The following is a 26,715-nucleotide window of genomic DNA, read 5'->3' on the forward strand; positions in this document are numbered from 1 at the left end:
CCGGGAAAAGGGAACTATTCAGCTTGCTTGTTCTTGGATTCTTTCAGCATTGGATAGTCATGGGTGAGATGACATCTTGTCTTTCCCTTCTATTTCCTGGTAAATAGCACAGAACGGGTGTGGTTTTAGTGGTGCCAAATTACAAACTCCATGAGAAGGGTCATTGGTTAATATCTTTCCCCTCTTTACCTTACATTCCTGCTGTACTAATATTTTCTCTCTGCAAAACTCTCCAAAACAGCATGGATTATTTTATTTTTATCATGAAGTGAGATTTGATGGCAAGTCCAGTTGCAATATTACTAAAAACCCATTTCAACAGAGATAAAATGGTACATGATGAATTAAGTGAGATAAGAGGTTGGATGTGAAATATTTAATTTTTGGTCACTGACGCCTAACTGAAGAGATCCTGTTTTGTTTTTTTTAAACTTTATTTACAAGAATTAAAAACATTACAAATTTAAAAGTACAAAACCAATAGTGTATACATAACACATTCCTCTTTACAATTTGATATCAAATTTGATACGTCCTAATAGTCATTACTGATACTTCTCACATTTCCATTTACTATCACATCTTAATCACTAAGTAACTCACAATGCTCTACTAATCTTCTCGTTGGTTTACAACTATTTATTAATTAATAATACATTCATACTTTTTAAAATAATAAATAAAAAGATATAGTGAATATATAATGCTAATAATAATGTAGAAGAAAAAAGGATTTAACACCTTTGTTATTCTTATACATTTCATATAGACAGCTGAATATAATTTGTTTTTTGGGTTCATTTACATGTTTTCCCTTTACAGTCTACCTAGTTGTACCATTTATCCCATATCCTATAATAATTTGTGTCCTCCTTCCCATTGATTTTGAGTGTGAGCCTCTCCAATTGGGCACACTCATACATTTTTTGAATAGTAATATGTATTGGTGGTACATTTGGATTCTTCCAGTATTGTGCTAATGAAATCCGTGCCGCTGTCAATAAGTGGATGGTCAGATATCTTACTTTAGGGGTATAATCCCCTTTAATCATTCCCAACAGGAACAGTTCCAGTTTCCAGCCCACATTTCTTCTATCCACTCTTTTATTTTTAACCAATATTTCTTTGTCTCAGGACAGGTCCATCATAAGTGAAAGTAAGTACCAAATTTCCCTTTGCATTTCCAACAGCATGGGTTTGCTGTCAGAAATATTTTGGCCAGTCTAGAGGGTGCCAGATGCCATCTATACATCATTTTGTACAGATTCTCCTTATGTGCCACTGATTTAGTTAATATGAGATATTTTGCCAAATTTCTTCCCAGTCATCCAGATCTATACTATAACCAATTTTTTTCCCCAAGCTAACATAGGTCCTTTCACGATTCTCTTGGCCATTTCATGTTCTAATACGTAATTATATAATTTAGAAATCAACCCTTTCTCAGGACTTGAAAGTATTTTGTCTAAATGCGTATCTTTTACCTCAATTCCATATACCTTTACGTCTTTATTATATCTCAATTTTACTTGGAAATATGACCAATTATCAATAACTATCCCTAGTGCTTCAAGTTCCTGTATCATTTTAATTCTTCCCTCTTTAGCTAATATTTGATGGTACTTCAGTTTTTTACTGATATCCATTGTATTTAAGTGGAACATTGCCTCCATTGTTGAAAACCACCTTGGAACTTTGGTATAATGATTTTTTCTAATATCAGCCCATATTTTAATTAACAACTTTCGGAATACATGTCTAGTAAAGTATAGATTGTTTTGGCTATTCAGGTTCCACAAAAATGTGTGCCACCCTAATTGTAAGTCGTGGCCCTCCAATTTTAAAATTCTATTGTTCCTCAGATTAATCCAATCTTTTATCCATACTAATGCCGCCGCTTTATAATAGATCTCCCAGGCAGGGAGTCCAAATCCACCTCTGCTTTTGTTATCTTGTAAATATATTTTTTTATTCTCATTTTTTTCTTTGCCCAGATAAATTTCATCACAATTTTATCTAATTCTTTAAAGAATTTTTCATCCAACAATATCAGAATTGTTTGAAACAGATATAGTATTTTGGGTAAAACATTCATTTTGATTGTTACTATTCTGCCTAATAATGAAATTTGCATCTTATTCCAATTTTCCAAATCCTTTTCATTCTGTTTTAGTAATTTGGTGTAGTTGTCCTCCCACAGATTTAATGTTCTAGCTCTTAACCAGATGCCTAAATATTTGATCTTATTTACAATTTGTAATCCCATCTTTTCTTCCAATTTTTTTTTGTTTACTATTTGATAAATTTTTAACAAGCATTTTAGTTTTTTCCTTATTAATTTTTAATCCTGCTAGTTTACCGAATTTATCTATTTCATTTAGCAAAGTTGGTCCTGAGTCTATTGGATCTTCTATAACAAAAACCATATCATCTGCAAAGGCCTGTAATTTATACACTTGAATTTTAATTTTGGTTCCTTTAATTTCTTTATTTGATCTAATTCTATCCAACAGAGTTTCTAAAATTGTTATGAAAAGCAGAGGTGAAAGAGGGCATACCTGTCTGACACCCTTCCTTATCTTTAATGATTTAGTAATTTCTCCATTTAATAATACGTTAACCTTTTGTGTAGCATAAATTGCATTTAACATTTTTACAAAATTACCTCCAAAGTCCATCAAGTTAATCTGCTTCTTCATAAAGTCCCAATTTAAGTTATCAAAAGCCTTTTGCGCATCCAAGAAGACCAAGGCCACTTAGTTTCCTGGATGTTTTTCATAATATTCTAATATGTCTATTATTATTCTTGTATTATATCTAAGCTGCCTCGTGGGAAGAAAACCATTTTGATCCGAATGAATTTTGTTACTAAGTACTTTCTTTAATCTTTCCGCCACTATCGCCATAAAATTTTTATAATCTGACTTCCGGTTTGTCGGCTTCGCGAGCGGCAGGGATTCACGATACTGCGCGATCCCTGCTGCGCTAGCCGTTTTTGGTGCTCCGATCCGGACGGGTTCGGAGCTAAGGCTGCCCTGCAGGGGTGGCTGAAGATAGGGGGGATCCGGAGAGGGGTTTGGGGGTGTTGCAGACCCCCTCCCCGACCGGCAGAACCCCCTTTTCCCAAGACGGTGCAGCGGCGGTCTGTAATGGCCGCCACAAAGAAGCCGGCAGCTGGGTAAGAATGTGCAGGAGGAAGAGGAGAAAGCCTTTTGAGAGTGAAAGTTTTCTTGGTTGACCCAGGACTCTAAGACATATTTAACACAATTCCTGGAAATTATGGCTTTCTGAATGATTCTTTCCAGAAGAGAAAAAAAGCGGCAATTTTGAGGTGCTGAAAGGAAAGTTTACTCTCCTTCCCTACGGAATCAACAAGTGGATACTGAGAAACCTGTTTTTTTCAGGTAAAAACCAGCTTTATGTGATAAGTGGGAAGGGAGAGGACAAAAAATATATTTATATGTTAAGATTTTGTTGGAGGAGATGCCTTAAGGATTTGAAGACTGAATTATATTCTAACAAGGCTTTAACATACAGATTTGGACTTTCTTTTTTTTGATTGATACTACCCCAGGAAGAGAAAGTGAGAATTTTGTCTTGGCTTGGATTGATTGAGGACTTTGGGATTGTTCTATTTTTTTTGAAATATCTTGGTTGGTGCAAGAAGAAAGAGGGGGAAAAAAAGAAAAGAAAAGATTTATAATGGCTTTTTTTGCTGAGGAACTGAGAAAAGAATATGAGCAAACAAAAACAGATGGCAAAGATGGTGTGAAAGAAGCCTTCCTTTTTTTAGAAATGGCGCTTGCTAACTATCAACAAACACTACAACAGATGGAGGCAGCAGCAGCAGCAGCAGAAGAAGAAGAAGAAGAAGCCATCTTTAATGAATTTCAAAATTTAACTAAGAAAGAAGGAAGAAAAAAAGGAAGGAAAATGAAGGACTTAAGATTTAAAAAAACACTCAAGAAAGAGAAAAATAAGGTGCAAAATCAATATAATGATAGTAAACAAAAGAAAAAAGGAATGCAACGAGAGAGGGAAGCCAGTAAGGCAGAGGCTAGGAGAAGGGGGGGTAGAAAGGTCTGCTGGGGGAAGAAAGAAAGGGAAAAGGTGGAGAAAAGCCACAAAGTTTTGAAATTAGATGGGAAAAGAGGAATCTTTTTTAGGGACAAAGGGTAAAGTACAATTTCTTTAAAAAAGATTTTGCAAGGTACATAAGATGGTATTGTAGTATTTGTATCAGAAATAGAAAATTAGAATGGTTTAAGAGTTAATAAGAGATTAAAATGTTGAAATGTTTAGTAATGATTGATTTTAAAATTTAATAAAATATTAAAGGGAATGTTTAGAATATTGAGTTTTAATTAAAGAGTTTAATATGACTATGGTATTGATGTTATTATAAAATTATTATTGTAGCATTTGTCTTTGGAAAAGGCAATGGGAATGTTATAAGATTCAATATTTAGATCTATTATTTAACTATGTATTTAATCATTTTGGATTTGTTATTTTTCTTTTATTTAAAATAAAAAATTAATAGATAGAATGTACCAAGCAGAATCAGATTGGGTATTAGGTGTTATTTTAAATGTTAATCTAATTAATTTAGGGGGAAGATAGAAAGGCATCATACTCTGATTAGTGATTTCAGGAGAAATTCTTTTTTTTAATTATAAGGAATGAGACAGAGGGATAATAAAGAATGGACAAAAGATACAAATATAATGACTCAAATTAAGATGGATTAAATAAGATAGAATTAAGAAGAGTGAAATGTGTGGAGAAGCTAATATAGAAGACATAGAATGGTAAATAAAATAGGTAATGACATGTAAGATGAGCATGAATATAATTGAAGTCCATGTAGAGAGAGGTACCTGGGGCCAAGTTACTTTCCTAAAAGATTTTTTATATGTTTGTGTGTTGTGTGTTTATGTTTCTGGGAGAATTAATAAAACCTTGCAGAAATATAGAATGAGAATAATGGTAATCAAGTCAGAAAGAAATAGATGAAATAATAATAGTGAAATTGAATAAGAGTAAAGAGAAGTAAAGAGAAATTGGATAAGAGGTATTTGTATGCTCATATGGAAATGGTTTAAAATAGAATTATATTGTATAAAATAAGGTTTTATTTGACTTGTAAAATTTACAATGGAAAAAGGTTTAAGTATGTACTGGTTAATGATGATTTGTTTGTCTTTAAAATTAATAAAATTTGTTTAAAAAAAAAATATAATCTGAATTTAAAAGAGATATTGGTCTATAATTCTTTATTTGGTTGCCATCTGCATCCTCTTTTGGAATCAATGTTATGTAAGCTTCCTTCCGTGATTCTGGAATTTTAGCTTCCAGTAATACTTCATTGCAGATCTCTAATAGCATATTCTCTAGTGTGGCACCTGTCTCTTTATATAATTCATTTGATAACCCATCTGGACCTGGCGTTTTGTTTCTTTTTTGTTTTTGAATCACCGCCTTTAGTTCATCTAAAGTTATTACTTTATTAAGCAGCTCTTTTTTATCATCCGATAAAGGGTACAGAATTCCTTCTTTCAAATATTCTTCTATTTTATTTAAATCAACTTCCTCTTGTTTATAAAGATCCTCAAAATATTTCTCTTGCGATTTCCTTTTTTTTCTCCAGATCCATCTCTATTATTCCATTTTTATTCTCTAATTGATATATCGTTCTTTTCTGATTTTCTTTTCTTAATTTATATGCCAGCCACCTATTGGATTTATTTGAATGCTCAAAATAATTTTGTTTTGTATATAATAATTTTTAATTAATTCCTCTTGATCTAAAATATTCATTTCATGTTTAACTAGCACTAATTCATTTCTGATTTGCTCATCCCCCGGGGTTTCCATTTGCTTATTTTCCATTTTCTCTATTCTTTTTATTAGAGCTTTCCACTTTCCCTCTCTTTCTTTATTTCCATTTGCCGTAAAAGCTATCGATATTCCCCTTAAATATGTCTTCATAGTATCCCATAGATTCTGCAATAAGGTATCCTGTTTCTTATTAAATTTTAAAAAACTGGTCAGTTCTTCCCTAATTTTTTGAATATATTCTTCCTCCTTCAATAATTGAGAATTGAGTGTCCATCTACCTTTTTTTATAGAAGCCATTTTTCCATATTATCTGTACCGGATTGTGATCTGCCCACGTATTAGCCAAAATCTTGATATCCTGAATCTCCTTGCATAACTCACAATTTACCCAAGCCATAGCTATCCTGGACCATGATTTGTGTGGGCTGGAGTAGAAAGTGAACTGTGATATTCCTGGGTTTCTCTTCCTCCACACATCCACAAGTTCTAATTCTTCAAGCATTTCTAGAAATTTCTTAGGCAATGTATTCCGTTTCTTATATTGTCTTTGTTCACAGGCATAATCTTGACTATTGTTTGTTATTGCATTGTAATCTCCTATAATACAAATTCTTGAGTTACCAAATTCTATTAATTTCTCATATAAAGTTTTGTAAAATTCACTTTGATTTTTATTGGGGGCATATATCCCCACTAATAATGTCTTTTTATTTTGTATTACCATCTCTACCATTACTATTCTTCCCAATTCACCTTTATAAACCAATTTTGAGGCTATGTCCTCTTTTATATATAGTACTACCTCTCTTTTTTTCTCTTCCGCCAATGCTGAATACATTTTCCCCGGTTTTTTATTTACTAAATATCCTTGATCGCGTGTCTTAATATGAACCTCTTGGATACAAATCATATCAGCTCTTTATTTTTCTAACTTAAAAAAAAAACTATTTTTCTTTTAACTGGATCATTTAACCCATTAATATTTATAGATATTAAATTCACTCCTTTATCCATTTCCCTTCTTACTTCTATCCCTCAGTATTTTTGCTCGTCGTTTGACTTCTAGTCCTCACTCCTATTTCTTCTCTTCCAAGTATCTCTTCACCTCCTTCCCTCTCCTTCTCCTTCTCCCTCCCCCTGCTTCTAAGTTGTAACTCTTCTTGATTCGAGGTCTCATGATCATCTTTGCTGCTCGATTCTTCCTCTGTTCCTCCTATTTGATCAAAAAATTATTGAGCTTTAGTCAGACTATCTATTCTCACCCTTTTCTCCTTCCATATTACTAAAATGCCCTCTGGGATAATCCATCTAAAAGGTATGGTTTTTTTATTTAAATAATTCATGAGAAATCAATAATCTCTCCTCTGCTCGTGAATTCTTCTCAGGATCTGTTTCAGAACAATCACTTCTCTGTCTTTATATTTTATTCCTTCATCTCTTGTAATTCTATAAATTATATCTTTCACTCACCTCCTTGCAAATCTAATATGCACTTCTCGGGGTAGTCTGTGCCGTCTTGTGTAGCTCGTGTACACTCTATATACGTCGTCCAGCTCATTCACCATCTCATTCTTGTCTCTATTCAAAAGCTTTGCCAATATCTCCGCCATCACCAATGCTAAATTCTCACCCCTCTCTTCCTCTACGTTCTGGAACCTTAGATAATAGGAGGCCTTATCCATCTCGAGATGAGTCAGCGTCTCATTTATCTCTTTATTCTGTTCCATAATTTTTTGTTCCATGCCTTCCAACTTCTTTTCCATTTGAGCAGCTAATTTTTCAATCTCTTTAATCTTCTCTTCATTTATTTTAATCAATTCCTGTATCTGGCCTATCTTTCCATCCAAATTCTTAACTTCGCTTCTCGTTTCTCCTAACTCATTTTTAAATTCTTCTTTCATTGTTTCTCTTTTTGCTTTACTTTTCGTATGATTTTTAGACATTGACTCCTGCATTGCCTACATTGTGCTTTGAATAGTTAATAACGTAGTTTGAACCGATTGCGTATTGGTTTGGGTTGTGGATTTTTCTGGTGCCAACATCCCTTCAATCGTTATTTGGGTTGATGTTACTGTGGGGGTAGATGGTGTTACTGTTGATGACATTTTTCTTCCTGTTTTTGTAATAGTGCTAGTTGTACTCGTCATATCTTTGATAATTCTTTGTTGTTCCTTCACTATCCTAAATATATTTTCCCAGATTATATTGCCAACTACCATCAACCTTATCCATATTTTACGATTTAATTTTCTCAGTTATCTAATATTTTATTTTAAACTACTGTTTGCTTAATCTAATTTCCTAACACCGTCAGATTTAGGGAATTATAATCAATTAATAATTATGTATTCAAAATTCCAAACCCACCTATTACTCTAGATATTCCCTTCACCTTGTATTAATACAATACCTAGTCTTAATAAGTTCAATAACTCATCAGTTCTTAAATTGTCTAACAGATAAAGGAAAAAAGAAAAAAAAGAAAAAAATCACTCAGCTGTACTTAGATATATAGCAATAATATAACCTCAGTCACTTCTTTAAGTTAATTACTGTATTTCAGCTAATATTTCCCTAGATATATAATAAAAGTTTAAAATTCAAATTAATACCTTTTATATTCCAGTAAATCACAGTATCCAATATAAGGGGGATATGAGAAAGAGAGGTAGGGAACAATCAATTAACTCATTGTTATATTAATCAGTATATTAAGTTCATTAATCTATATTCAATCAATATATATGTAAAATAAAGAAGAGAAAAAAACTATAGAATATAATCCAAAGGGATTAAATATCACTTACTCAAGTTAAATCAATCTTATTTTCTTGTTACTTGAATGTATACTATAAATAAATACAAAGTGAGTCTATGTCACTTCAATCAGTTCCAAGAGAAAAATAGAAAAAAAGAAAAAGAAGAAAAAAAGACACTGGACGAGAGGAGGATTTACAGTCTCCTACTTTCCTGTCATTGCCTTGATATTCCGGTTATATCCAATAATAAATTGAGGTCTCAGTTCTCAGTTCTATCAGTCACTTCCACTGCCTTCCTCCACTCTCCTGGAATTGCCAGTTTCAATGGCCACCACCGCAAGTTGCACTGTCACTCCTCAACTCAGTTTCAAAGTTTCAGAGTTCTTGTCCATCCACAAAGTACTCGTCGCGATCTGTTCATATGGCTAGAAGTAAAACATTTTTTCGCCAACTGTAATCGCTCTTCTCTCCTTTTCACTTTCCTATTTAGAAATGAGTTTTACTTTATCCAGAACTGGGGGTAGGCAACTCAGTCCTGCCGCCATTTTCAGCTTTCCCCCTTTCACATTGGAATTTCAAACTTTCACCACTTACTTTCCCAAATTATCCACTAGTTATAATCCAACACAATTTTGCCTCCAATATCTTTCCTGGACTCAAATTCGATATCTTCTCTCCGTTTCCTTCTTAAGTTTGTTTCGTCGCATTTTCGGGCCAGCCTCAACAAGCTGCCCTGAGCTTCGGGCTACCTTCTTTGCCTCCGTGGTTGCAGGTCCTGGTTGGGCTCTGAGAGTTCTCCCTCACTTGGGTGATCCCGCCAGGATCTTATCCCACCTCAAACGGTCGCCCACGAACAAAAACCAGAGCAGAGTTCTCCTACATTGCCATGCCGCAACGTCACCCGAGATCCTGTTTTTAATATACTTCTTGCATTTAAAAAAAAGTACAGGTAGGAAATGTTTCTTCCTTGTTCCTTTCTTTGGGCCTTCAGTCTTCTGTACACACATTATTTTTGGCATGTAGGCAAGAAAAATATATGTATTTCTCAAATTTATTTTGTCATACAAATGGAAACATTTTAAAGTGGAATGAATTATCTGAAAAGAAGTTTGCCTCCTGGAGGAAGATTTGACAAACCCTCTCTTTCCAGTAGTAACATGGAAACTTAGCCTAACTAGGCCACAATACGTAACTATATTTGATTGATTTTTGGACCTGACTGGCAAGCAATCATCACCGTAAATTACCAGGAATGTTTATATTTATATTCCCAATAATTGAATAGTCATTGAGGTGTGCCTGCTCGTCACTATAGTACTGTATCTCTCACATATTTCTGAAGGCCTGCAGACACCCAAACAGGTTTTGTATTATCATCACTTAGTGCTTAGCTAATAAATTGCTGGGCATAGAAGATGCTTTATGTTCTCATTGGATATGGTGCTCATAGAGAAGTGAGAAGTGAGAGCAATGAATACAGAAAGGCAAAAAGGAGAGTGTGACTTGAGAAGTAGCTGAAGTGTTACACTAGGTTGAATATTGTTCTCAAGATATTGGTTTCTGTAAAAAGGACATGTAATCTTCTCCTCCAGCATCTCCCTGAAGAAGAATCATTCCAATAATACAAGCAAAGAAAGAAAGCCCATTATCAGACAAAGACATTTTGATAATTAGCAATATCTCTGGTAGCTTGTGCTTGGGCCCAAGTATCAATCTTTTCATTTTGCCTTCTTGCCATTTTAGATGCTGTTCTTTGCACTTAGTTCTTTTTCTCCAGCTTGTATACACATTTCTGCTTGGAATAAAGGACCAACATTTTTTTCAAGACTATAATTCTATATTGGAAGTTCCACTTTGCCTGGCCTTTGAAAGTTCTTGGCTTTGTGCCATTTGAATTCCCAGTCAACTGATTTGTGACTTAAGATCTTTTGACCCAAGAGCCTGGCATCCTTTTGCAACTTTTCTACCTAAGACAGCATAAATTGCTGTAAAGATGGAGATTGTTTGGTTAATATTCCTCAATGAACAACATGAATAATGAATAACAAACATGAATAACAATCACAAGATTGCAACCCAGGCACCGAAATGGGCATATCCTTTGATATTTGAAGTGTGACAAAATCAGATATAGCAGATGTATTGCCATTGCATGAAGAACAAAAGAGACTAAGAAATTGGAGCAGTGATAACGGACATTTTGAGAAAAGACTAAAATCTTTTACCCATCATCTTTCCACCAATAGATTGGGATTCATATTTTGCTATCTTTTTTATTCACTTATTTTTCTTTCTCTGAATAGTTAAAAATGAATGTTTAATGGTGTTTTGAATGTTTGTAAATCATGTAGAATATTGTATTGAGATGATACTACGTTAAGGTTGAAAATAAATAAAAATCCCATAGATTAGGGGTGTCAAACTCACAGCCTGTGGGCTAGATGTGTCACCTGCTGGCCCTGCTCCCGCCCAGTTTAGTTTAGTTTACTTTATTGTCATTGCACCTCATATAATGAAATCAAGCACCATCTTCAGTGCACATCATGACCATGACCATGAAAATAAACACAAACACACATCCTTCACCCTCCACACATTGAACTGAAAACCCCCGACACCGCACCAACACTGCACTATACAGCAGAATTCAAAAGAGCTACTGCCCTTGGATGGAAGCTGTTTTTCAGCCTATTTGTGCTTGTTTTTAATATTCTGTACCATCTATCAGATGGTAATTGTTCAAAAAAAGGGTTCCCAGGATGAGATGGATCTTTGAGAATGTTTTGAACTTTCTTAAGGCAGCGGGAGCTATAAAGCTTTTCCAAAGAGGGAAGAGGGCAACCAATGATCTTCTGGGCAATGACATTAACCCTCTGGAGTACTTTCCTATCTGCCACTGTGCAATTGGCAATCCATACAGAGGTGCAGTAAGTTAAAATGCTCTCTATGGTGCAGCGGTAGAAGGTCACCAGCACTTTTTCATTCAGTTGTTGTTTTCTGAGAAGTCTCAGGTAGTATAAACTCTGCTGGGCCCTTTTGACCAGTGCTGCAGTGTGAGCATCCCAGGCCAGGTCCTCTTTTATGGTAACACCCAGAAACTTAAACTGGCCACTTGCTCCACTCGGTCTCCATTGATAAGCAAGGGCTGATTTTCTGATCTGTTCCTTCTTTAATCCACTATAAGCTCCTTGGTCTTATTGGTGTTGAGGACCACACCACGAAAGCAACCACTCCACCTCATCTCGGTGGGTAGACTCATCCCCCCCGGAGATGAGTCCCACCACTGTTGTATCATTTGCAAATTTAGCAATAGTATTACTAGCATGAGTGGGAATGCAGTCATGAACATAAGGAGTATAGAGTAAGGGACTCAACACGCAACCCTGTGGTGTACCAGTGTTAAGAATAAGGGCTGAAGAGGTATGATTACCTAATCTGACCTTCTGTGAGCGGCCAGACAGGAAATCCATAATCCAAATAGCGAAGGGGGGAAAAGTCCCAGTACATTACGTGACACCGCCGTACGACACGAGTTTGACACCCCTGCCATAGATGATCTGCCTTCTCTAATTTTAGCTAATGAAAAACCTGGCCTCAAAGTACTTGTGAATAAATTATAAGGAATTGTGTTTTTACCACTTGGGCTTTTTCCTCTCTTAGAATGCAAAATGCAAAATTGGAGGACTGAAAAGCAAAATACATGTGAAAACTAATTCTGTAAAATGAGAAAATATGTTCAGAAGGAAATGCCCAAGTTTGTCTTTATCCCAACTTGATATTTGAACATCAAAACACATGGACTTGGAGTACTGCTCTGGGCAATTCCCCATCCCCCAAAAGAAAAAGAAAAAGCTTTCCTTTAAATGAGCCTTTTACAGTTGTTTAAATTAAGACTATTTCTTAATTGAGCAGATTAAGATCAAATGAACTTTCTTCCCCAATTGGTCATTCGTTTTTGTGTGCATGTTTAAGGAAATGAAAGCCACAGTAAATGCCACCACCCCTTGCTTCTACATTTTAACTGTGAAAGAAGAGCTAACGTATGTTAGCACAGGGCAAAAGAAGGGGTGATTATGGGTACAGAATGGATAAAAACTGGGGATGCAAGGGAAATAAACCCAAATCCAATTTCCAAACATCTCTTCAGCTTGATTACTGCATTGTCCAGATTGGTGTGGTGCTTTTCGCTTTGTTTTTTCATGCAGAGGCCTGGATCCCCCTTTTCTCAGACAGCACCAACGTAGATAGTGGGGTTGTAGCTACTGTTCCAATCCAGTGGTAGGATTCAAATTTTTTTACTACTGGTTCTGTGGGCGTGGTTTATTTGGTGGGCGTGGCTTAGGGGCTCATGACTGGGTGGGTGTGTCTTGGTGGCCATGTGACTGGGGTGGTCATATGACTGTGGGCATGGCTTGGTGGTTGTATGACTGGGTGTGGCCAACTCAATGTCACTCACGTCAAGGGGTGCCTCGCCTGGACCCTCCCCTCTCAGCCATTCCTTGTCACACCCAGCCTCAACATATCTATAGTTCTGTAAAAATGTTGTTCACCTTTTGTTGACTTTATTATCTATGTACTATAGATGTACTTTCATGGACCACTGAAAGGAGGAAATGGCTCACATGCTTTGCCCAAGAAGGTGATAGGCAACAGGCTTTTAGGGGGCTGCCAGAAAGAGGTGGGGGCATGTATTTTCCAAAGCACCAGAAAAATGGAAACTGAACAGAGAGAGAAGCATCCTAAAAGTAAGGAGAAACTTCCCGACAGTGAGAACAATTAACCAGTGGAACTGCTTGCCACCAGAAGTTCTGGGTGCTCCAACACTGGAAGCTTTTAACAAAAGACTGGACAGTCATTCCTCTGAAATGGTATAGAGTTCCCCCCAAGGTCCCTTCTAAGTGCTATTCTGTTATTCTGACACCTTTCCCAGGACCTCTATTCAGATTTTGGTACCCTCAGTTTTCCTGCCTGAGCAGGAGGTTGGACTAGAAGACCTCCATAGTCCCTTTCAACTCTGTTAAACGCACCTGTATTTATGCTCTGGACTATTGACATGTAAACCCTGAAAAATACTTGGGCAAAAGAAAGGCAGTAAAATCACTCTAGGTGAGGGACAGTGCAAAATATTAATATACACTGCTCAAAAAATTAAAGAACACAAAAATAAGACATCCTAGATCTGAATGAATGAAATATTCTTATTAAATACTTTGTTCATTACATAGTTGAATGTGCTGACAACAAAATCACACAAAAATTATCAATGGAAATCAAATTTAGCAACCCATGGAGGTCTGGATTTGGAGTTACACTCAAAATTAAAGTGGAAAAAAACACTACAGGCTGATCCAACTTTGATGTAATGTCCTTAAAACATGTCAAAATGAGGCTCAGTTGTGTGTGTGGCCTCCACGTGCCTGTATGACCTCCCTACAATGCCTGGGCATGCTCCTGATGAGGTGGCGGATAGTCTCCTGAGGGATCTCCTCCCACACGTGGACTAAAGCATCCCCCAACTCCTGCACAGTCTGTGGTGCAACGTGGCATTGGTGGATGGAGTGAGACATGATGTTCCAGATGTGCTCAATTGGATTCAGGTCTGGGGAACAGGCGGGCCAGTCCATAGCATCAATGCCTTCATCTTGCAGGAACTGCTGACACACTCCAGCCACATGAGGTCTAGCATTGTCTTGCATTAGGAGGAACCCAGGGCCAACTGCACCAGCATATGGTCTCACAAGGGGTCGGAGGATCTCATCTTGGTACCTAATGGCAGTCAGGCTACCTCTGGCGAGCACATGGAGGGCTGTGCGGCCCCCTAAAGAAATGCCACCCCACACCATTACTGACCCACTGACAAACCGGTCATGCTGGAGGATGTTGCAGACAGCAGAATGTTCTCCACGGCGTCTCCAGATCCTGTCACGTCTGTTACCTGTGCTCAGTGTGAACCTGCTTTCATCTGTGAAGAGCAAAGGGCGCCAGTGGCAAATTTGCCAATCTTGGTGTTCTCTGGCAAATGCCAAATGTCCTGCACGGTGTTGGGATGTAAGCACAACCCCCACCTGTGGACGTTGGGCCCTCATGGAGTCTGTTTCTGACTGTTTGAACAGCCACATGCACATTTGTGACCCACTGGAGGTCATTTTGCAGGGCTCTGGCAGTGCTCCTCCTGTCCCTCCTTGCACAAAGGCAGAGGTAGCGGTCCTGATGCTGGGTTGTTGCCCTCCTACGGCCTCCACGTCTCCTGATGTACTGGCCTGTCTCCTGGTAGCGCCTCCATGCTCTGGACACTACGCTGATAGACACAGCAAACCTTCTTGCCATAGCTCGCATTGATGTGCCATCCTGGATGAGCTGCACTACCTGAGCCACTTGTGTGGGTTGTAGACTCCATCTCATGCTACCACTAGAGTGAAAGTATCACCAGCATTCAAAAGTGACCAAACCATCAGCCAGAAAGCATAGGAACTGAGAAGTGGTCTGTGGTCACCACCTGCAGAACCACTCCTTTATTGGGGATGTCTTGCTAACTGCCTCTGCTTTCCACCTGTTGTCTATTCCATTTGCAGAACAGCATGTGAAATTGATTGTCAATCAGTGTTGCTACCTAAGTGGACAGTTTGATTTCACAGAAGTGTGATTGACTTGGAGTTACATTGTGTTGTTTAAGTGTTCCCTTTATTTTTTTGAGCAGTGTATGATAAATAATGGAACAATTAAAAATAATAGCACAGAGTTTTCTCTCTCCCCCTTCCTTTTTTTCTTTCTCTCTTTTTCTTTCTCCCCTTCCTCTTTCTTTCTTTCTCTCTTTCTCTCCCTTCCTCTTTCTTGCTCTTTCTTTCTTTCTCTTTGTTTCCCTTCCTTTTGCTCTTCTTTCTTTCTTTCTTTCTTTCTTTCTTTCTTTCTTTCTTTCTTTCTTTCTTTCTTTCTTTCTTTCTTACTTTCTTTCTTTCTTTCTTTCTTTCTTTCTTTCTTTCTTTCTTTCTTTCTTTCTCTTTCTTTCTTTCTTTCTTTCTTTCTTTCTTTCTTTCTTTCTTTCTTTCTTTGTCCCTTCCTCTTTCTTTCTTGCTCTTCCTTTTTCTCTCTTTCTTTCTCTCCCTTACTCTTTCTTGCCCTTTCTTTCTCTCTTTCTCTCCCTTCCTCTTTCTTGCTCTTCCTTCCTTCCTATTTTTCTTTCTTTCTCTTTTTTCCTCTTTCTTTCTTTCTCTCCCTTCCTTTTTCTTCCTTCCTCTTTCTTCCTTTCTTGCTCTTTCCTTCTTGCCCTTCCTCCCTTCCTTTCTTCCTCCCTTCCTTGACTCACATACACATATCTTTTCTGAGAAGAACTTATTGGGCAAACTCCAGAGCAGTGAGTGGCAGGACAATGAAGAAAGCAGCAGCCCTGGAACATCCATCCGCTCTCCCTTTCGAAGCACATGGGCAGCAGCGGTGGTGGGTGGGGGTGCCCCAAAAGGCAGGGAGAAAGCAAATGGAAAGGCGAAAAAGCCCCACCAACTCTTCGGACCTCTTAGTCCGAAGAGGTCCTCGGACCTCAATAAAGTATTAAGAATAAAAGGACTATTTGGAGGAAAGTGTGCAGAGGCAGAAACCAGAGAGAGTGGGATTTTTTGTTCCAGCTGTTCTATGTCAAGATCCTTTTCTTGATTTGGCTTTTGTGTTCCCATTTTAGTAATTTCAATTTTGTTATTTTCCATACTTTCAAAATCTATAACGTCTATGTCTATGTAAAAAAAAATAAGAGTTTTCTCACCATATACTAAACATACATTTATCTATTGAAATCTCTATTCTTTCTGAGATGTTAGATATTAATATTTCAGTCCAGTTTAAAAAAAACTCTTTAAAATAACACAAGGTTATACTGTAGCCAACTTAATCATTTTAATTCTTTGGTGCCTGGTTCTTTAGTTCCCTCTAGTGTCTATTTGCAATCTGTATACAACTTCAGTTTTTAACAGGTTTAATTCCATTTCAATTATTTTCATATTATTTATTATTTAATTACATATTTGCTTTACAAGTCTTATAGCAAAAATAATCAATATTCCAAATCTCTCCGGATTCCCAATCTGTTTAAAACCCCTTTTTTGTCTTTGGCCAATTGCATATTATTTTAAATTTTTAAGTCTCTGTTTAAAATTTATTTAATCTGAAGAAAGTGAAAGTCACTATGTGTCAAATTAAGCTTGCTGTTTTGAAGGTCTCTAATATCCATAAGGTGGTTAAATTGAACATTTCCAAATGTTTGGAAAGTGAGTTCGGCTGGGTTTATGTCCTTATGAAAGGCCTCACCTCACCACTGTGGAGAAGAAAGATGTTGTCTCCCCTAGCTTCTGGTGTTGACACCGACAAGAGACAGTTTTATGATTTCCTCATGAGGAGTTGCCATTCAGAACACTTCTGAGGATCTCCCAAATCTGTTCTGTCAGTCAGCCATAACTCACACTGGAAGCAGCTTCATTGTCTTTTTATATTTTCACTAAGTGGATATCTTTCTGTGGTTTAAAAATTAATATACTTGATTATTGTCATTCTGTCAATGTGAATACCACCAATATAGGTTCTGCATTTTTCCTTCACCAGGCCAGATTTAGGGAATCAAGAACCATATGATTCTAATTGGTGTTATTTGGCTCTTTACAGAAGCAAGGCGATGATGAAGCCGAAGATGAATTGGAAATTGCTATTGACAACACTGCTTTCATGGACGAATTCTTTTCAGAGGTAAACACTGCTGAGAAAAGAAAAAGCAGCTCTGAAATTAAAGTTGGGGCTTCAGAGTAATAAAATTGTGGAACACTGACATTTATTTAACTGTGCTGTGAAAGCTGTTGATGGAGGAAATGCAAACATTTCAGAGACCAGACTAATGCTGGAGCCATGGGCCGCAACTAATTTTTTATTTATTTATTTATTTTATTTTGTCAAGCGATTGATTATAAGATAACAGATATAAACATAGTTATGAATACATGAAATGGATACATATAAGAAAAATAAAAAGAAACAATAGGACAGGGACGGTAGGGGGCTTATGCACGCCCGCTACAGACCTCTTAGGAAAGGGGTGAGGTCAATAGTAGACAGTCTAAGGTTAAAGTTTTTGGGGTTTGGGGAAGAAACCACAGATCCACTTAATCCACTTAATCTTCCAGGGGCCACAAAAGGTCATCACAAAAAGCAATGTGGTGATGTGATCAAGAATGGCCCCCAAATTGCCTTTTTTTTCAGCTTGGGAAGCAGTTTATGAATTTTTTAAGGGTGGAGATATAAACATTTTGATTCTCAGTGTGTTCCTCTTCCCCTTTCTACTGCTAATTTTGGCTAACAGCCTCGGTTCCAGTAGTCCTGATTAAAAAAGAGATAGCCAATTCCAGCTTCTTAAGCACATTGGGCAAAGGCCAGATTTTTCCCTTGTAGCATGTTTATCCTGGTGTTTTTTTTTGCTAAAAGTCTCCAGAATGGAGTCCATACATTTAATGTAGTGAGAATCAGAGAGTGTAAGGCCTTCTCCACAGGTTTTCAACCCATTTAATTTTCCTGGGAGAAAAATTAAAGAAAGAATTGAACTTGGATACCAATTCTTAAATTTCAATTGCAGATCTTATATAATGTCCCGCTGGTTATAGTTCAGGAAGAAGAGACTTGGGAGAGCTATTTTATATTGATCAGACTTGGTGGAATGTTCCTGATTCCCATCTCATTTTTTATTTTGCTAAATGGAAAGGCTGTGGTCAATGTAAATAGCCATCTTATATTTCCCTGCTGTTGGAAGATCAGCAAGGGGCAGACAGACAGAGATAGGTGGCAGGAAGCAACAAAGGAAGCAGTGCAACTTCCATCACTTGCTATTTTCTTTAACCCAGTATTTAAAAAGGAGGTGCTGGGCAAAAGAAACTACAGTCACAGCTGCTGTTACCTTCCTTATCTCCAGTGACATGAAATAAAAAGTAGAACCTGGAATCTTTGACAAAAGAAAAAAATGACTGTGTCTGGTATGGCCTATCAAAGTTTTAAGCTTAAAAAAGGATTACTGGAGGGCCCTCATGGTCCACGAGCACCATTTTCCCCTCCATATCAACTGCTAATAGTAGGTCTGCAGCAGAGGTGGTATTCAGCAGGTTCTGACCAGTTCTGGAGAACTGGTAGCGGAAATTTTGAGTAGTTTGGAGAACCGGCAAATACCACCTCTGACTGGAGATTTTACAGTATCCTTCCCCTGCCACGCCCACCAAGCCATGCCCACAGAACCGTTAGTAAAAAAAAAATTGAATCCCACCACTGGTCTGCAGTTACCTATGACAAAGGAAACAACATCTCCTTTCCTTGAGTAGTTGTTGAGGAGGATAATTATGATAGGATGAAGTTATTAAGAAAATATTGGAATATGCAGAAATGAGTAGATTGACATTTGAAATTAGAGAACAAGAAGATAAACAATTTTATGAAGTTTGGGATCTTTTTTATCAATGGTTGGATAATACAATATAATAATAAAATATTTAGAGATCTAGGAAATAATGAATATACATTTTTTGGGGGGGGGTTGATAATACTTTTATAATACTTTATTAAGATAGATTTGGTATGATTTTATGATTTGTTGGGAAAAAAATTAACTAAACTATAGTTATCTCGCTTAAGTATGAATTAGTTAAATTATAGTCAAATGATTGTTTAATAATGATATTAGGATATATAATTGTTGATTGATAATATGAGTTATTATGTAATATAATTATTATAATGACTATGAAATGAATGCACAAAAAGGAGTGGTAAACCAACCGATACACTGTCTGTAAATTTATGAAGGATGATGATGTTTTTATGTTATGTTTTATGTTTTATGTGTTTTTTGGTTTGTTGTTAAAATCAATAAAACTTTAAAAAAAAAATTATGATAGGATGAGGCAAACTGTTGTAATGTTATAAGCAGTGAAGAGTGTAGGTCTGATTTTGCATTAGTGTTCATGGAGCAATAAAGAGTGAAAATATTGCGTTTAAGCATAAATGCCATTTGTATATGAGTGTGGAGTATATATATATATGTGTCTAGATTGGCAACCAGGGAAACTGATTCTACTGATAAGATCAAAATACCTTATAAGAGAGCACCTTTCTGTTGTATGAATCAAAAGCAAAGCTCACACATTTACTGACATTGCTGAAAATAATAAAACACTTCCACTGAATATTATTTTTTTCAGCTTCGTAGAGGGGATGGTGGGAGTAGATAGAAGATGAATTGTACTTTTGTTTGATGCAGAAGAAGGGGAAAGGTCTGCCTTGTTTTGTAAAATTTTCCTTTCAAGTCACTACCTGCAGAATGAGACAGGAACGTCATGCAATTGCCTCCAATGATAAGAAAGCCCTCTCCACCACATGCAGGATGGTCACGGCTGTTGCTATTGCTATGTTTCTATATGAATTCCTGTAATGAAAATGAGCTTTGAGCTTTGGACTGACTTAATGGAATCTGGTCTTCCCTTCTTGGCCTCTGGCAGTGATTCCTTCTCAGCATCTTTTCATAATTTGCAGATTGAAGAGACTCGGCAGAATATTGACAAAGTTTCAAAGAATGTAGAAGAGGCAAAAAAGCTGTACAGCATTATCCTGTCTGCTCCTATCCCTGAACCAAGTGAGTAGGATGCAGTGTTCATAAACTTTTGTTTGAAAATTCTGAGCTTAAACCCTTCGCCCCATTTAAAAAAAAAATTATCTCTATATCAGATAGAAGAAGAAAGATGGTTGCAGCTTCTGGAAGAGGCTAAAACTTTCCCCTTTTTAATACATGAGTGGATTCATCCATATTGGGGGTGCTGTTGCTGTTGTGTGTAGTGCAGTGAAGAAAATATCTTTACTGCTATTCTCCTACTAGAGGAAATCTATTTGTGTTCTGCAGAGACAAAGGATGATCTGGAGCAGCTGACAGCAGAAATCAAGAAAACGGCTAATGCTGTTCGAAACAAGCTTAAAAGTAAGAGATCTCTCCTGGGAACAGGCTGGGTTTATTTTATTTGTACAGTATTACTTAAACAATTACTAAATTTTATTTGTGTTGCTTAAATGTTGGTTGCTTACTTAATTGCCTTTACATGCCAGAGTCCTGTGAGCATATTATGAATTCTGTAGACACCTTCCCCAGTCTCTCTGTCCTCTGGATGTGTGGAGTTGAAAGCCAACCCCAATGAAGGATGCCCAGCTTCTGGAAAAGTTTTGTGGCCATTACATGAAGGGAGGGTACTATTCTCTTTAAGTACCAAAACCAAATCCATGCTCAAAGCTAAGAAATCACCATTAGGTTTGTTCTTCCTACCTGAACAACCTACCGCTCCAAAAGCTAACAAGTGACTTAAGATTTACAAGAATATAGAACTGGGTTTAATTAGAAGTCATTGTAAGCTTCTATTCTTCCCAGTTTAGATCTGCATTTTGTTTCCTTTGTTTTGAAATATCACAAATTCAGTCAATCTACACTAAAATTGGATTTTTTTCTTAAGCTTTCTTTGCTTTTCCCTCTGCAATTAGGTGTGTTGAAAAACTGAATATTTATTTATTTATGGCACAAAGAGAATGATTTTTATCCATGCCTATATCCCTATCTAGATATCTTTAAACTATTTTTAAAATTTTCTAATAACCTCTCATTGATAAAACAATCCCAACCTGGGGATACAACCATGAAAACAATTTAGATAAAAACATTTTGCTGTATAAACTTTCTACAAAATTCCCACATCTTAAAACGCTTAAATTAGTTTTAAATCCTGGTGAAGCAGGCCAGAATAAACAGAGTATCAACAGAATCAATGGAAGCTCCTTAAATACAAACCAAAGAAGAAATTAACTCTGCAGAATATAGCCAGAATTCTTTTCGGACTATGATATCTCCTCATTTTTCTTGGCTGCACAGGTATGGAGCAGAATATTGAGCAGGATGCGGCTCGATCATCAGCTGACTTGCGGATACGGAAGTCTCAGGTAAGTGGAGCTTTATGATGGTTGGATTAAAATGACTTCACCAGCTATTATCATGGACTTAAGTGAATGATACAGAATGATATGGATGAGACAGAACTGTATGTTTGAATATAGCAATAGTGAATTGCTATTGCTGAAGCCCTTGTCTGCTATGTACATAACCCTGTTTTCCAGTTGGAATTATGAGGATTAGCTCGTTCAGATTCCTAGGCATATTTCATGAGAAGCTCTAGGGTTTAACTGTTTCAATGTCCAAATTAAGCACTGAAACACAGCTCTAATTAAAAGGGAAATAAAGGAAAGTAATGGTTTAAATGTAGTAGGTGAATTACCAGACATAGCAGGTGAATTTCTTTTAATTTTGAACGATTGTGGGATTGGAGCTGTTTTTAATGCTTTGACAAAATGTAGTGATTTTAAATACCTTGAAAGCAGTTTTGGGGAACAAACAGAAATAGTGATTTTTCATGTTTTTCAAAATAAAAGGAAAAAATTAGTTAGCTAAAAGATATTTAGTAACTATTTTAGACACAAATTAAGGCATATTTAAACTTTTTATTTTTCTTATCACCAGCATTCAGTTCTTTCCCGAAAATTTGTGGAGGTGATGACTAAATACAACGAGGCACAGGTTGACTTCCGGGAACGGAGTAAAGGGAGGATCCAACGGCAGCTTGAGATCAGTAAGGCCTTTTCTGTTTGCCTTAGACATCACCTGAGTAATGTAAGATCTTGAAATCTTGGAAGAGAAATGATTCTGCCTTGGTTTTCAAAATTGAACTCTTCTGACAGAGGCATTGCACGGATTTGGGGTCTTCCAGAATATTCTTGTTGAATTCTTTTTATGATGTTTCCAGTCCTGGGAGTCAAAATACACACCCTTTGCAAGGGTCCAAGTTGAGAAAATGGCTCTGCACCATTTATTTGATACTGGCCATTCATCTCTCATGACATTTCAGTGGCATTGAATTTGGATACTCTCTTCAATATTGCTGGACAGGTATTAGCAAAAGAATGCCATGCAAACTTCATCTCAAGACTTAATTTTACTTACCTCCATCCTAAGCTCTGAGTTTTGAAAATCAGTTGGTCATTGCTCATGTTTTAAACCTGCCCTACTGTTTTAGCCTTAAGAAATAGGAATAGTTTTAAAATGAAAATTGAAATCCTGAAGATGCTGACTTGATAATATTAGTATATTATGTAAACCAGGAAAGTGGATGGATTCAGTTATAGTAGCAACAGATGCATCATTGGAAGACCTGAAGGTTTGGGTTTGGACAGACCATTATAGCAATAGCAATAACACTTCGACTTATATATAGCTTCACAGTGCTTTTATAGCCCTCTCTAAGTGGTTTACAGAGTCAGCATTGTCCCCAACAATTTGGGTCCTCATTTTATCCACCTCGGAAGGATGGAAGGCTGAGTCAACCTTGAGCCTGGTGAGATTTGAACTGCCAAATTGCAGGCAGCTGGCAGGCAGCAGAAGTAGCCTGTAGTACTCTAACCACATTATGGAGAAAAGCTGTGTGTGGCTTTGTCTTTAGTGCATTAATTTTTAGATTCATGATCCTCCTTGCATCATACAATCTAACATTTCCTGAAAATCATTTGGGTTTGTAACCCAAAACATGGCATCCCGTATAGGGTAGTTTTCAACCTACAACCATTTTTTGGGCAACCATTGGAAGTTATAATGGCACTGAAAAAAATGATTTATGGCTGGTCCTATCACTTAGAACTGTTGCATTTTATTTGTTTGTTTGTTTGTTTGTTTTCTATGCCACACATCTTCCCTATGGCTGGTCCTCTTACTTCAAACTGTTGCATTTTATTTATTTATTTGTTTTCTATGCCATCCATCTTCCCTACAAGGTAATTCTGGGTGGCCATTATCATTCCACAGTCACGTAATCAAAATTTGGGTATATGGCAACTGGCATGTATTTATGATGGTTGCAACATTCCAAGATCACAGGGTTGCCATCTGCAACCTTCTCAGCTGGCTTCTGACACGCAAAGCCAATAGGGGAAGCTGGATTCACTTAATGATTGCATGGCACATGTAACCATCCCTTTCAGTGATTCACTTATCAACCATGACAAAAACAGTCATAAAATCAAGCACAACTCACTTAACCATTGCTTTGCTTAGCAGTGGAAATTCTGGTCCTGATGTTGGTTGTAATTTGAGGCCTACCTGTACATGGTAACATACACACTCTATTCATGCTCTCAACCAACACACCCCTTGACATCATCAAAAGTATTCACCCATAAAAAAAACATTAAATAAACTGAGTGACAGCACACATTCTTCGTTGTCTTCTTGCTCAGTGCTGAACCATTTGCTAAGCCTTCTGTGTATTTTCTTGTGTGCTTTATTTTCATCGCAAATATCTCCTTTTACTTTCCTTTATCAACCTTTGATTCTGTTTATACAAAATGCACGATCATTCAAACCTATCAAATGTTTTCTGTACGCTAGTAAATGTATAACAATCATATTATTCTTCACATTAAAATTAATATTTTATCTGATTTTCTTTTTTATTCTTTTTATTTCATACACTTAGGATATGCCTTTATGGAACAATAAATTACAACAAAATAATGATTGTTTATAAGTCATTAGTGTAATTAAGAATTACATTTCCCCCTGCCTGGATCTGAGAACAGAAAAGTGTTATACTATGTTATATAATAAAGTTATATTCTGTTATAATAATAACTGAATATTATTATTGTGTGTTATTTCTTACCATGTGCATGGACATGTTCATTCATATTATAAAAATTGACATTCTGGTTTTCTTTCTCTCTTTTCCCTGGGGTACAGCTGGAAAAAATACAACAGATGAAGAATTAGAGGAAATGTTAGAGAGTGGGAATCCATCGATATTCACCTCTGGGGTGAGTGTGTATGTGAAGCAGGATGGCGGGGGGGGGAGGGGGTTCATAAGAAATAACTGTACAAACCTAAATGCTAATGATTTACAAGAAGGATGGTTTGGAGTTTTTTCCCTAATGGCATTGTTATTGATAATAGCAACAGAAGGATGAATGAGTTGGATGGGAAGTGAAAGTGATCTATCTATCTATCTATCTATCTATCTATCTATCTATCTATCTATCTATCTATCTATCTGAAGAAAGATGCTAAATTGGGGCAAAAGAAAGCATATGTTGAATATTGTTCAGGATTATTGCAGAAAAGGCATTTCTTCCATGCAATGGTCTCTGGATCTTCTCTAGATCATGGATTCCCAGATCTCGAAGCAAGCACTGAGTGAGATTGAGGGACGACATAAAGACATTCTACGACTTGAGAATAGCATCAAGGAGCTTCATGACATGTTTGTGGACATTGCCATGCTGGTAGAAAATCAGGTAACTGAGCCTTGGTGGAAGGAGGCTGGAAAAATAGCCAAGAAAATTTAAAGAACACCTGTTTCAGGAAAAAAATAACATCTTAGGGGACTGAAATGACAGATCCTTGCAAGAAGCAGGAAAGGGAGAAGACAATGAATATATTTCCTACTAATCCAACAAGGTCTTGTCACATTGCCAGTGCTCCAGATACCGTATTTGCCGGCGTATAAGACGACTTTTTTGCCCTGAAAAACATGCCTCCAAGTGGGGGGTCGTCTTATACGCCGGGAGGACTCTGACTCCCACTTCGAGCTTGAGTTGCAGCCGGGAGGAGGCTGGGGGAGCGGTGTGTGTGTGTGTGTGTGTGTGTGGCGGGTGTCACTGCCACGCGCTGCGCAACCTTTCCCCTCTTCCTTCCTTAGCGGTGTGGGGAGGAGAGGATTCAAGATCCTCACGTGCGGCGTACTTTTCTTTTTCTTTTTTTTTTTTGCACGCAGGTTTTGCATGCGGGCGGCTGTAGGTTAAGGATGGGGAGCCCCGGGTGGGTTATCAGGTTTTACGGTGCTTCCAACATGTGCGAACGGTGGGAGAGCGGAGAAGAGAGCGACGAGCGCCTCCTGTGAAATCCCGCCGTCAAAGCAACACTGGGGAGGCAGGGTATAAATTTACCAGGTTAATGTAGCAATGGTGATTAATGCCCAGAACATTGTTTGCGGGTATTGGTGTGTGTGTGTGTGTGTGGTGGTGGTGAGGAGAGGTTGTCCTTTGAATGCGGAAAAGTAGGTGTGACCTTGTGTAGGAAAATAAAGAGATCCTTTTTAGCGTGTTTGGCTTCTTTGCCTCCCCTCGTTCGTTTTGACGTGGAGATAATGGCCTTGGGCGGGGGAAGAAAACGGTAGCTGGATCATTTCAAATTTCACTTACTCTCCTGCCTCACTTCAATATGTCTGAGCGACTCCAGATACTGGAAGACTTTTTGAATGAAAGTGTTACCTCCATTTTTTTTTTTTAAAGAGGGCCACTTGGGAAAAAAAAAGATTCTAAGGAATTCCTTGTTTCTTGATTAAAGAGAAGGCATTGAATATACTGTTCCTTGGCAGCCTTTTCAGTGTCCGGTTTTTGGTGTGTGTGTGTGTGTGTGTGTGTGTGTGTGTGAGAGAGAGAGAGAGAGAGAGAGAGAGAGAGAGAGAGAGAGATCAGCTTTATTGAGAAGAGAACGTTTCCTGTGTTCTCATTTTATTTACAACATATTTTACGCTTAATGGTAAGCAATGAAAAATATTTTTAAAACTCATTTCTAAACTCCATAGCTATTTGCATATTCTTGGTTCAAAATTGGATTAGCTCATTTCAAAATTGTCCAAAGCAGAAAAGTGCGTCAAAAAAAAAAAAAAAAGTGCAAAAGTGGAAGGTGTGTGGAAGAGGGGTAGTCTTATACGGCGAGTATATAACAAACTCTATATTTTGAGTGGAAATGTTGGGGGTCGTCTTATACGCCCAGTCGTCTTATACGCCGCAAATACGGTATGTTGTTTTCTTTGCTGCTTAGAAAACAACAAATGTTTAACTGGCATTATCATTTCCAGATGAAGCAAAATGTGAATATAAAAAGAGCAATGTGCATTCTCCAAATAAGACTAAGACTTTTTTTTAATACACTAGGAGCTTGGGAAGAAAGAGGCATTCAATGGCATTGTCAATATAAAATAAGGGAGGTTTTAGGCATGGGACAGTGAAATCCAAAACAGACTGT

The 26,715-nt window shown here is 37.1% G+C and overlaps 1 protein-coding gene across 4 annotated transcripts in view; it reads left to right on the forward strand.

Moving 5' to 3' along the window:
- Positions 1–26,715, forward strand: part of STX3 (syntaxin 3) — a 56,497-nt gene that overhangs the window by 16,631 nt on the left and 13,151 nt on the right. For all 4 annotated transcript variants that reach the window (XM_026685369.2, XM_087950560.1, XM_087950562.1 and 1 more), the window contains exons 2-8: positions 17,247–17,327; positions 20,145–20,244; positions 20,509–20,583; positions 21,520–21,587; positions 22,162–22,270; positions 24,430–24,503; positions 24,846–24,980. In XM_026685369.2, the coding sequence (XP_026541154.1) occupies positions 17,247–17,327; positions 20,145–20,244; positions 20,509–20,583; positions 21,520–21,587; positions 22,162–22,270; positions 24,430–24,503; positions 24,846–24,980 (642 nt within the window). The remainder of the gene's footprint in view (positions 1–17,246; positions 17,328–20,144; positions 20,245–20,508; positions 20,584–21,519; positions 21,588–22,161; positions 22,271–24,429; positions 24,504–24,845; positions 24,981–26,715) is intronic.

This window comes from Notechis scutatus, chromosome 1 (assembly GCF_049901735.1).
Source record: "Notechis scutatus isolate UNSWTSFEM ecotype Mainland chromosome 1, rNotScu1.2, whole genome shotgun sequence".
Lineage (NCBI taxonomy): Eukaryota > Metazoa > Chordata > Lepidosauria > Squamata > Elapidae > Notechis > Notechis scutatus.